Source organism: Drosophila elegans, unplaced genomic scaffold (genome assembly GCF_018152505.1).
Source record: "Drosophila elegans isolate 14027-0461.03 unplaced genomic scaffold, ASM1815250v1 contig_208, whole genome shotgun sequence".
NCBI classification, from domain to species: Eukaryota; Metazoa; Arthropoda; class Insecta; order Diptera; family Drosophilidae; genus Drosophila; species Drosophila elegans.
This window is the reverse complement of record NW_024545578.1, coordinates 6,376,747-6,388,193: the sequence shown is the minus strand read 5'-3', so window position 1 is coordinate 6,388,193 and position 11,447 is coordinate 6,376,747. Positions and strand designations below refer to the sequence as shown.

General features: G+C 39.3%; 2 protein-coding genes across 2 annotated transcripts; one reads left to right on the top strand and one right to left on the bottom strand.

Moving 5' to 3' along the window:
- Window positions 1-91: 91 nt before the first annotated feature.
- LOC108145970 (sideroflexin-2) lies at window positions 92-3,431 on the bottom strand. Its single transcript, XM_017271700.2, has 4 exons — window positions 2,912-3,431; window positions 2,043-2,311; window positions 1,016-1,554; window positions 92-952 (listed from the first exon to the last, which is right to left on the bottom strand). The coding sequence occupies exons 1-4, from the start codon at window positions 2,925-2,927 to the stop codon at window positions 793-795; spliced, it is 984 nt and encodes a 327-aa protein (XP_017127189.1). The 5' UTR covers window positions 2,928-3,431; the 3' UTR covers window positions 92-792.
- Window positions 3,432-3,747: 316 nt separating this feature from the next.
- On the top strand, window positions 3,748-7,008 carry LOC108146456 (UDP-glucosyltransferase 2). Its single transcript, XM_017272467.2, has 4 exons — window positions 3,748-4,566; window positions 4,637-4,831; window positions 4,962-5,175; window positions 5,228-7,008. Exons 1-4 carry the CDS (start codon window positions 4,118-4,120, stop codon window positions 6,281-6,283), a joined length of 1,914 nt encoding a protein of 637 aa, XP_017127956.1. The 5' UTR covers window positions 3,748-4,117; the 3' UTR covers window positions 6,284-7,008.
- Window positions 7,009-11,447: the final 4,439 nt, after the last annotated feature.

Below are 11,447 nucleotides of genomic sequence, written 5' to 3'. Positions count from 1 at the left end.
ATATAATGATCTATATACTTATACAGGATACAAGAGCATAACTAATAAAACCGTTTTTAAAACCCGTAAACAATTGCAGTTTAACTCTCGATTTTGCTTTGTAAACATTTATTTAAAACAATTGAGTAAATTAGTCCTAAAACGAAACACATAACGAGTTAGTTAGTTATCTAATAGTGGTTCTAAAAAGCATAATCCACGGTGTTTTTGTTGTATGCTTACAGGAAATAAGTGTTTAACGTTGTTCTTATTGTTTAAGTTAAGGATCTCATTATATCTTTGGGCATTTACAAGTATTTCAGTTTAAATGAGTTTCATAATACATAGGTATTTTAATGTATTCAGTTTATTTAAAACCAATATAAGCATATCCACAGTTTTAATACCTTCACCGGAATTATTTGGAATTACCAAAATTACGACATGCTTTTAAAGTACATTAAGTACATGCCATGTTACGGTTTTCACTTTTGATTTGGAGTCCTGGACTTAGAAATCATATACGAAGTAAAGTTTACAATATTTAACTGTCTAAAAATTATTATTTTAGATGGCATTAATAGATAAATATTTTAATTAAAATTGCGAAAACCGAAACACGGCTGAATATTAATTTTTCAGAGAGTTGAGATTCTTTCAGCTTAGCGACTACGACAATTGACAAGAGACAAGGAACATTCGCAAAATATTGCGCAAACAGATACAATAAATGCTACAAAAAACACGACGAGAACAGAAACCACTAACACGTTATTGTCTTCCTCAAAATCTAGAGTTAATATCGAGCTGATCTTACAGGCCCTTGTTGAAGTAGACACGTTGGGGAACGTTGCCCCGAGTTTTCTTCTCGATTTCCTGATAGAGTTCCGGCTCAAAGGTGCGCATAGTTGAAGTGTCCAATGAACACTGTTGTGGGAACAGAGCACAGGCAGTGGGCACCATGAAACAAAGGCTGAAATAAAGAATATAAATTGTTTAACTTAAAGAAATAGTTATGGACGACTTAGCCACTTACAAACAGCCAACCATGAGGGTCTGGAAGGGAGCATTAATCCACTTGATGCGTCTGTAAGCGGGCAGTTTCTCCAGCCTCTCCATTATCAAAGGCAGGACCAGCATGCCAGGTGCCGCCATCGCAATCCTGGATATAACCACCTCACCAATTCCCTTGATGGCTGCCAATCTACTCTGGCCCACTATCTCTCCATCCTCATTTTTCACCTCAATGCCATTGAGTATCTCATTCTGTCGCATAAACGGAATGTTCACAAAATTGGCCGCCGCCACAGCCGTAAAGGGCACAAATCTCTGGAACAGCGGACTCGCCTTCTTGGACCAATAGTTTTTGCATCCAATGGCGGCTATCAAGGCCGATGTTGTGGCCGATACATATGCCACGCCCAGCTGCGTAACGCTTGTGGGCGAATTGGCATTGCGGTTGGTGTAGTTGACCACCGCATTGAAGGACTGGTTGATGAACTGCCAGAGCACTACGGCCGGAACGGTGCGATAGAAGGCCAACATGCCGCCGGTGATCAACATGCCGCCGGGCACCTAAAGGGGTTACACAAACACAAAGCAATTAGTTTGACTAGTAAACAGAAGAAGTAGTTTGCCAAACACTTAAAAACTACCTTGAAGCAAAAGATTATTGTAAGTTAAAACCTTGAACACTTTATATTCTTATCAGAGAAGATCCATAAAAACTTTCAAGAGATTAGAACAATTTTTAAAGATAAATCACACTCAGAATTAAGAACGACTTACTTCTTATTTTCAGTAAAAACTTATTTTACTTCTAAAAATCTAAAGTTAGTCTTAATGAAATGTTTAAATCGTTCAATTATACAATTATATCATTTCAAACTTGTAGGTTCCTCAACTTAACAAACTGACGTATGTAATCCCTCGAGATTTCAAATTCCTAGCCGTCTTGTGTTGATTTCGTGCCTCGTCTGTATTTTTGGCAAACCATTCACTAAAGTCTTCGCCAGACGATTCTATTTTCAGCACCCACGTGCCAAAACCATCACGAGACTTGCCTGAAAACTCATGCGGCCGCAAAAGTTCTGCAGTTCCCCAGAATCCGGATGAAATGCGGAGCTATACAGCTTCATGTTGTAATGGACCTCCTCCGGTTTCACATGTAGCGATTGATCACCTTTCCGGTACTTTTCAATCATGGTTTTGGCTTCCAGCAGGCGATCGCTGGAGAGGATTACGGTCCGGGGATCCGTCATCCAGGCGAAATACTGAAAGCGCCCAGCAAAGGTGCTGAGATCGAAGAGGGGCTTGTCCACATCGATAAGGGCTAGGGTAGAAATAGGTAGATTTGGTTATCAATATACTATAAATAAATTTAAATATTTATCTGCAGGTTATCACAGAAATCCAAGACGTTAGATTTTTTTTTTGAAAAACTTATAGCTTTTTAGATATCCTCTTTGTTTAATAACAATTAAAAAAAACACTTTGTTATGCTTCCTAAAACAATTTATTTCTAAAAAATAAGCACAAAATAAAACATTTGTTATGCTTTCTAAAACCTTTTATTTCTATAAAAATAAGTACAAGAAAATTTAACAACAAAAAATAATTATATTGAGCTCCAAACTAACACTGATTTTTGTTGTGCACTTTTAATATTTAGTCAACTGGATTTATGTTAGACTCTTTGAACACTGCAATATTTTTTTATTGTAAATCTTAAAAGTTAAGACTTTTTAAACTGTGCATTTTAGAGCTTGATTAACTTGAATTTGTTATAACCAGTGTGAGGTTACAGTCTTATTTTGAATTAATTTATTTTTATTTAGAAAAAACATGAACATTTTTGCAGTGCACATTTGGTCTTAGGTAACCGGATTTCTTTGGCATCCCAGATAAAGTTATGATGTTAATTGATTCTTACTTGATACCTGCGACATTTTGTCAGTTGATCCAATTGCTTAACTGGCTGTTATTACGAGTGGCTTACGTAAGTAATTACTGTCAGCTGTTGCCGGTTTATTACGGCCTGTTGTTGTTGGCTGCTCTTTTGGCCGGATTTTCACCTTATGTGCTTACCTAGGGCCGAATTAACGCCAAATGATTCAGTTTCAGCCACGCACCTGATCCGCCAGCTGTTCTTTTCACTTTTTTTTGCTTTGTAATGCGGTTCAAATGTTCGCTTTTTGTTTTTCTTGCCGTTTTTTTTTTGGCACCCGTCCAAATTGCAAAAAAATGTTGTTTGTTTGTCCGCTCTGTATTTGCTCTATTTGTTCGTCCGCTTGCACCCACTGCAATTACTCAATTTAGCACTTCTTTTGTCGTGCAATTTAGCGGATGATAAGCAACTAAATCGAATGGGCGAATAAATGCAAATTTTCAAATTGTTTACAGCGATGGCGAAGAAGAAGAGTGACGGGGGTGGTTTCCCACACAAGTGTGACCGTACGCGAATCCGGTGGAAAACACCAAAGGCAAGCAGTTAAAAAGTGGTGTCAGTGCTGATCGCAAGCAAGCAGTTCTTGGATATCCAACTATCTAGATAAAGCTTGATAGCTAGATATGGAAACAAGCGTTTTATTTTTATAAAAAAATTATTGAATGCTATGAACTATATTTTGAAATAGAACGCTCCTCTCCATTAGTAATAATAGTTTTTAACATTGCTCCACTAGAAATGCTTTGCTTTATGTTTCAAAGGAATTATTGATAGTTTTGCTTTAAATAGTTAACATAGCTGAACCGACATCTCTGATGCCATTCCTAACGGCGTGAGATTGCCATTCTCACAGAACGCCAACACAGCCGCACAATTGCAAATACGAGTTCTTTTCACTTTCGTTGCGCTTCGCTCTACAGTTTATTTGGCAATTTGTGTGCTCATTCAACATCTGTGGTATTGTGCCACCGTTTCGTGGCAGCAAGATGATGAAAATCGGCGGAAAACCCAGAAGCAAAACCAGCAGATAATAATAGAAGTCCAGCTGTGCGTGTGTGTTGGTGTGTGATTTTGCAAAAATAAAAAAAAAAACCGGAAAGCCAAAGCTCACCGACACGAATACGGATGTAGATGCGGTTGCGAATGCGGATATTATCCACCTAAAGCGGATATTATCTCCAAACACACAAAATGCAAATCCTGCAAGTGTTTTTGGCAACGCTGCTCTGTGGCTTCGTTTGCGGCGCCAATATCCTGGCGGTTTTTCCCAGTGTATGGAAATCGCATTATCTCTTTGGCCGGAGAATACTGCAGGAGTTGGTGGAAAGTCGGGAAAATCATTCCGTGACTTTGATCAGTCCGCATGCCGGCTACCTGGAAAATGGACGTACAAATATCCCCGAGATCAGGGAGTTGCGAATCGAGGGTCTGCGGGAAAATTGGCTCGACATGGGCATGAGTTTCGAGGCCGAGGAAATGCGTTCGCAAAGTGTGATGGAAAGATTCACCCGAATGATCTATGCGGGCACCACCAATGTGGATATCCTGCTATCCGATCCCCAGGTGCGAAAGCTCCTAACGAGTGGCGAAAAATTCGACCTACTCATAGTGGATTTGTTTCTAAGCGATGCTCTGCTTGGGTGAGGCCAAAATGGGATTTATGTATTAAGTATTTATCAATATTTAATGTTTGAAATTCTCCTCTTACAGCTTGGCATTCTACTATGGCATACCCACTGTTGCAATCAGTCCAACTGGCGCCAATTCCTGGCTGAACAATATGTTTGGTAATCCCCAATCCTCCTCACTGGATCCCAGCAATTTCCTGCCCTTCACGGAGAGAATGAACACCTGGCAGAGGGTCCTAAACTCACTGATGAGCACCTTCGAACGGTTGACCTACAAGTAGGAACTAATCTGAGAAAGACTTCTATAACTCAGACTTCCTTATAAAACTTATATATAATGTTGAGTTATAGAAGTTCGTCCAAAATAACTTAAAAATCTGTCACTAATTTTTAACTTTTCCCCCTAGCTTTTTCCACCTGATCTCCCAGCAATCGGTGTACACCAATCACTTTGAGCTGCTCGTTAAGGAACTGCCGCTCTATAGAGATCTAACCAAGAACCTAAGCTTGGCCTTGATCAACTCCCATCCTGGTTTGCATTATCCACGTGCCTATTTGCCAAATATGGTGGAAATCGGAGGACTGCATTTAAGCGACCCAAACGAACAACAATTGGGAGCGGTAAGGTCGTGTTTATTTTTAACTATTTATCCCTAATGTTATTTATTTTTAGCATCTTTTGTCGTTCATGGAATCAGCTCCAAGTGGGGTGATCTATTTTAGTTTGGGTGCCGATGTGCAAACAGCTCAGCTGCCTCAGGAGAAGTTGGCCATCATTCTCGATGTGTTTGGTCACCTCAAGGAGTTTCATTTCCTGGTCAAATGGGAAAAGGAGGAGTTTGCAGCGGACCAAGAGCTGCCGGAGAACGTGATGATTGCTGATTGGTGGCCACAGCAGGGGATTCTGCACCATCCGCAGGTCAAGATGTTCATTAGTAGCTGTGGACAGTTGAGCGTCTGGGAATCGATAAATGGACAAAAGCCCATACTTGCCATACCCATATTGGCCGATCAGGAGGTGATGGCCAAGCGCCTGCAGCACCATGGAGTCTCCTTGACAGTTGGCTACGACTCTATCGCATATGATTCCCTGCTTCATGGAATAAGGCAACTCACCCTCAATACCAGTTATGTGGAGAGGCTGGGTCAACTTAAGGATCGACTGATCAGCAGGGATTCCTCGCCAGCCAAAAAGGCAGTACGGAAGATCCAGCTTGTTTTGGAGTCCGGGGGAGCCGACTTCCTCAAATCCCACGCCAATACTTTGAATTTTTGGAGAGCCGAGGGCGTGGATTTGCTGCTTATAATAGCCCTGGGCTTTTGTGGAATTTTAATCATTCCCTTCTTGGCCATTTGTATTATTCTGAGAAAATCCTACCACAGTCAGGCGGCACAGGATCAACCTTCGTACAGAACCAATCTGAAAGTGGTTGGAAGAGTTCATAGCTATGGAGAGCCGGGGAGTTGTAGATCTCCGAAAGGAACTGAGACACTCAGAAGAACGCGATCGGCTCAATCCCTATCGGCTCGGTCCAGCTCTTCGAGCATGAGTTCCACGTCGCCAAGCCCATCGACAGCGTCCACCACGCCGCTGGACCTGACTCCACCGCCTGCGATTCAACTCCTCGGTCAGGTACCGCCACTACAGCTGTACGTGAATCACCAACGGATAAACTCAGGCGATCGAAAGACATCACAGGAGGAAAACGGAGAACGAAGGTTCTCATAACGATATATCTCCCGACGAATCGTATAACTAAAACTTATGGTGGGTCAAACAGCAAGGAAGTAAGTTCCCTTTCGATTGTCTAAAGAGTACCTTCCGAGCCCGCGTCACAAAAAATGATCCACCCTTAACTAATCCTATAAATATCGACTAGTATTAAGTGTAAATTTTTGTTATTGTGGATATGTGAAAGAAAAATTTTCGTTTTATGTTTAAATAAGTTTTAATGTTTATAAATTGTACATAATTTTGAATGATTTTGGTTTCTATAAATTTTGTGTGAACGAAAGTTCCGATTTTAAACTGAGGATATATGTATATATATCCAACCAAGTATAACAATGATTTGGGTATTCGAAATTGATTTCATATTGCTGATATTATTGTCAGAGCTCATTGCCGCAATCCTTTTCAACTAATATTTCAATTCAAAGACTGAACAACCACTTTCGTATACCCCTTAAATGACAAAGTTAAGCTTAAAAGACACAATAATTGCGGTTAAACTGCAAGGGTTCAGCTAAAAATGCATCTAAACATTGTTAATTTCAAAACGAAGTTACCGACATAAATGCAATGGTAAATTTATTAGTGGAGCTACATTTTGTACAATAGGGAAACTATTTGCAATTTTTAGTTCGGTTTAGTTTGCTTAAAATACTTAAGATAAGAATAATTTTATAAAGCCATGTATGAATTGTTGAATAAAATATAAAATAATCACCAGATCTAGGAATGCATTTATTATTGATATATATCATTTTGAAAGTTATTTGTAACGAAGTGATTGAGCCTAAGGTAAAACAATGGTTTTGATCCGCAAAATAATTTTTCCTTCATTTTTGTTTAAACTCTTTATTCATTACCATTTTAATTCATTCCTGCAAATTGGAATTATATATTTTAGTTGCCCTCACATGCTAATCACTTAATTGTGCCACATCTTTGTTTGAACTCTCATTGTGCTATGACAAATTCAAAATTCTTTTAGTTGGCAAAGAACAGATAGCGTTAATTATGGTTTCATACGGCTGTTCGGGGGCAAGGGGCGTGTCTAATTAGTTGCTAATGGCGGCATGCTTTGATGTGCATGGCGGCGTGTGCACTTCATTTAAGCCGAGTGCGGCACAAGTGTCTCTGAGGATGTGCCGCGGATGTGAATGTCACTGCGGATGCTCCGCAAAGGATGGCAGGATGCCAGGACGCCATGACGGCAGGACGGCAGGATGCCAGTTGTTGCAGCAAATTCACCTGTTTGCATTCATCAGTCCGCACACGTAGACAAAAGGGTAAGGGCAAAAGCAGGTGAGTGGAAATTTTTGGGGGAGGAATGTGAATGTATGTGCCCTGTGGGTGGCACTTTTCATTTGGCTTCCCCTTCTGGCTTTTTGTTAATAAAACTGTATTTATGCCCGTTTGCCCAAGGTAAGCTACTGAAGAACCCTGGGAGGAAAACATTGGCAGGGTTAAGTTTCCTCTCTTCATGTGCATATTTTTGGTTAGACATTGGAAATTCGATATGAAAACCACAAGTGACATGACACGATGGCATTCCCATGGCATAACTCCTCATCTCAAAGGCTTACGGAGGCTAATTCTGGGTGGGCATGATCGGAATGGAGAATTAATAGTGCCTCTCAAGTCATGTGTGTATAGTGGTTGAGATCCAAAGTCAGATTTTTATACAAGAATGCACGGCAACATTTTTAGGGCAATTATATCGAAAATAGACGTGGGGTAGGATATTCTGAACATGTGTTGTTAAGGATTAAAACCTAGCTTATAAAGGTGTTAGCAACATACACAATAGATCCTTTTTTTCCCTTTTACAATAAATAACTAATTTGCTCATTAAATTGTGTAAAATTTAATAAAGAATGAAATATGTACGCATTGATAACACTTTTTTCTCACTTGTACACTTTTTGCAAACAACATTTATCCTTTTAATCACGATTTTTCGGTTTAAAAAGTTATTTGTCAGCTTTTTTTTTACTTAAGCGTAGACTTTATATCTCTGAAGGCCATAAAACCGCTAATTTTAACTCGCTCTTTGCAACGCAAGTTCAAGCCCCATCATAGGCGGTCGACTTCTGCTCTGGGTCGCTGTCAGCTTATCAAACCGACAGTCCGATTTGGTGTCCCATCAAAGCCCCACTTGTTACGGGGGCCACGAGGATGGGAAAAACTTGGGATGGGGGCCAACTGGAGCGGAGACCACGGGCACGACCGCCAGTCGCGAATGTCAACCGCAAGAAGAGCGGCGGAGTCAAGTGAAGACTTCTCGCATTGACAGGCGGCCAGTGCAGTCGGCCACAACATGAGCTTATGAAAGGGGGAAGCGGAGGATGTACACAGAAAGAAAATAAGCTATACACGTTGGTCAAGGATTCCTTTGACCTAAGGAATGCATTATATGCAGAATTACGCTTCAACGTGTGTAATGATTCATTAAAGGGTTTAATTGATTTATTAAGTCCAAGCCTTTAAGCCATACCAGAGAATCTCATTGATACGTTTAATTTCTAATTGATTTATAATTGGAATTTACCAAAGATTATTTTTTTTAAATATATTTATTATGGACAATGTAAAGAACAATGTACATTCATAGAATAAAATTTGTAAAATTTTGAAAAAAATTCGGCCAGCCTATAAATCAATGATTTTATATGGCTATAGCCAAAAAGAACTTAACAAACTTTACCACAATTTATGTATACAAAATAAAAGGTCAATTCATCAACACAATATGACCTAATATTATTATTTTTATTTTTTTTAATTATTGTTTTAAAGTCAATTAAAACCTGTAGTTTTTTTGATTAGTTCAATAAAAACCTTTTGATTGATATTGTTTCTTCTGTAATAACTTTAACAGTTCAATAATACGTTGTTTTCTTCTTATTTATAAATTAAGAGCACTTTTTTTTCTCAGTGCAGTACAAGAATTTGACATTCCGAGGTCTCGGGTTACGGCCATGGGAACAGAAAGAGTTCGAATTGGCTTTGGGTTGGCACAGGAGCTTCCCCGCCCCGTGGCCCCCATCACCCATTAGCACCGCTGTCAGAGATCCCATGGGGACATGGGGATCCGAATCCATTGGACTGGAGGCCTGGCTGACATTGGCATCAAAGGCCCACCATTTCCCCATTGACAGAGCTGCCGAGTTGTTGTCATCATCTGTCGTCCACGGGCGGCGGCTCTTTTCAGCTCCTTTGAAGTCGGGGCTACAAAATTAATTGCATGCTACACAAATCCCTCCTCGGCCCATCTGGCAAACTAAAAACTAAAAACTCTAAATCAACAATCATCATAACTATAACTTTGTGCTGGCCCAAAAGGAAAAGGGGCAGGCGGTGTGTGCTGTCAACATGCTGCCAGTTGCTGTGCTCGCTTCATTTCCCGCCCCTCGCTATACTCAACACTTTTGTAGGGAACACACTTGACTCTTGCCATGGCAAATCCCACGCAATACACTTTAAAAAATGTACAGCTTTGAAATCAGAATGTTGCGCTATGAAATTTGACCTTTAAAAATATATTTAAAGAAGGTATGGTAGTCTGACATTAAAGGTTTTCATAAACTTTAAAAAAAAACTTTACAAAAAAAAAAACCTAAAAAATTAGTTTTTGCTCTAACTTTTTTTTTACCAAACAGCCCTATAACACTTAAGTATAGTATTCATTTGTGGAAATAATTATATTCATAACCACTTATATCAATAAACTTTATTTAAAATATTGAACTCAGTGTTGTACGGATATTGAAGAATAATACAAATAATATACAATATATCTAAGTAAAACTCAAAATGGAATAGAATACAAAAATAAATTTTTTACAGTGCCCGTAGAACACGAACATATGCCACTCCCTCATTTGCCTCTCATACGGAGTTTCCGGCTTTTGTGTGCATTTTGCACTCTGTTTCAATTTAATTACTTTCGAGTTACGCAACCAGGACAGGACGAAGTTTGCATGGGATGTAAATGGAGCAGTAGCCAAATGATTTAGATGTCCGCACAGTCTTCAATTTAAAATTCATAAATCACAAATTAAATTAATTGTGAGGCAAGTCCTTAGTTGAAATCCACGGCAAAGGATAACACAGTTGTAAAGGCGAGAGCCTCCAGGTTTCGTTTGCACAAAATTTGCATTTATCGATTGGAGGAGTCGACGACAGGTCCAAGCAGAGGCTTTTTCTGATTTCTGTTATATATTCTTTTTTGCTGTTGTTTTTTGGGTGACACACAAAAAATAACAACACAATTTGCATAAACGTCAACAGCAGCAGAAGAAAGCAAAGCAAAACAAAAAAAAAACACAAAATGTGGCAGCTGTTGCTGCAGCAAGAAAAAACAACATCAGAATAAGTAAGTAGGGGGTATACGGACAGGATAAATCGGGGGAAAATATGGGATGGGAGACCCGATTTCAAAGTTAAGACAGGAAAGCCTGCTGTCAGTTTTATGAGCTGAATCAAAGTCCAAAAATATCCAATTACTGCAAGTGGGTTTGCGGTCGGACTATCTAAGAAATGTTTAGTTTATATGTCGACTGAATATAAATTCTAAAATAAATTTAAAGAAATAATAAACTGAATGTTAAATGGCACCTTGTATGAGCTAACGAATTTTTATTTTTATTATTTGAGGTAAGGGTTACAAGGTGTGAAATAGCATTGTTTCACCTCCTAAAATCTATCGAACTTGACTAACTAATAGAAAAAAAGAATAGATTAAATAATAATTACTTCCTAAGCTCACATGAATATATTTGTGGTTATAATATTTAAGATTCCTTTTGCCATACTAGCCACACTAAATGCATAATTAAAACACAGAGATGCACTCAGTTGCAAACACACGTTTATTACTCCCATGCCGACCTGAAACAAGTATGCTGGCCACATTCCCAAACTTTTCCAACAAAGTCTCCTTATGTCCCTTATTTGAGTACCAAAAGTCCAGTTTTGTTGACCAAAAAACCCTTCTACAGGTTTCACATGACTATTTTTCGGCATAACTTTATTGTGGCTGTGACGGTTATGACTGTTGTTATTGCTCTTGTTGGCAACTTTAAAATGCATTCGAACATGGTTAAAAGTTGTCCGTGGGTCTATGGGTGTGTGGGCGTTCAGGGGGGGCGTGGCACAGGGGTGG

What these genes read in the sequence shown, in the direction of transcription:
- LOC108145970 (XM_017271700.2), bottom strand. An exon ending in GCGGCCGCATGAGTTTTCAG is followed by an intron (nt 1,555 to 2,042) that starts GCAAGTCTCGTG and finishes TAACCCCTTTAG; the next exon opens with GTGCCCGGCGGCATGTTGAT. An exon ending in ACCCTCATGGTTGGCTGTTT is followed by an intron (nt 953 to 1,015) that starts GTAAGTGGCTAA and finishes TCTTTATTTCAG; the next exon opens with CCTTTGTTTCATGGTGCCCA.
- LOC108146456 (XM_017272467.2), top strand. Translation starts at nt 4,118, where the DNA reads ATGCAAATCCTGCAAGTGTTTTTGGCAACGCTGCTCTGTGGCTTCGTT. An exon ending in TTCGAACGGTTGACCTACAA is followed by an intron (nt 4,832 to 4,961) that starts GTAGGAACTAAT and finishes TTTTCCCCCTAG; the next exon opens with CTTTTTCCACCTGATCTCCC. An exon ending in ACGAACAACAATTGGGAGCG is followed by an intron (nt 5,176 to 5,227) that starts GTAAGGTCGTGT and finishes ATTTATTTTTAG; the next exon opens with CATCTTTTGTCGTTCATGGA.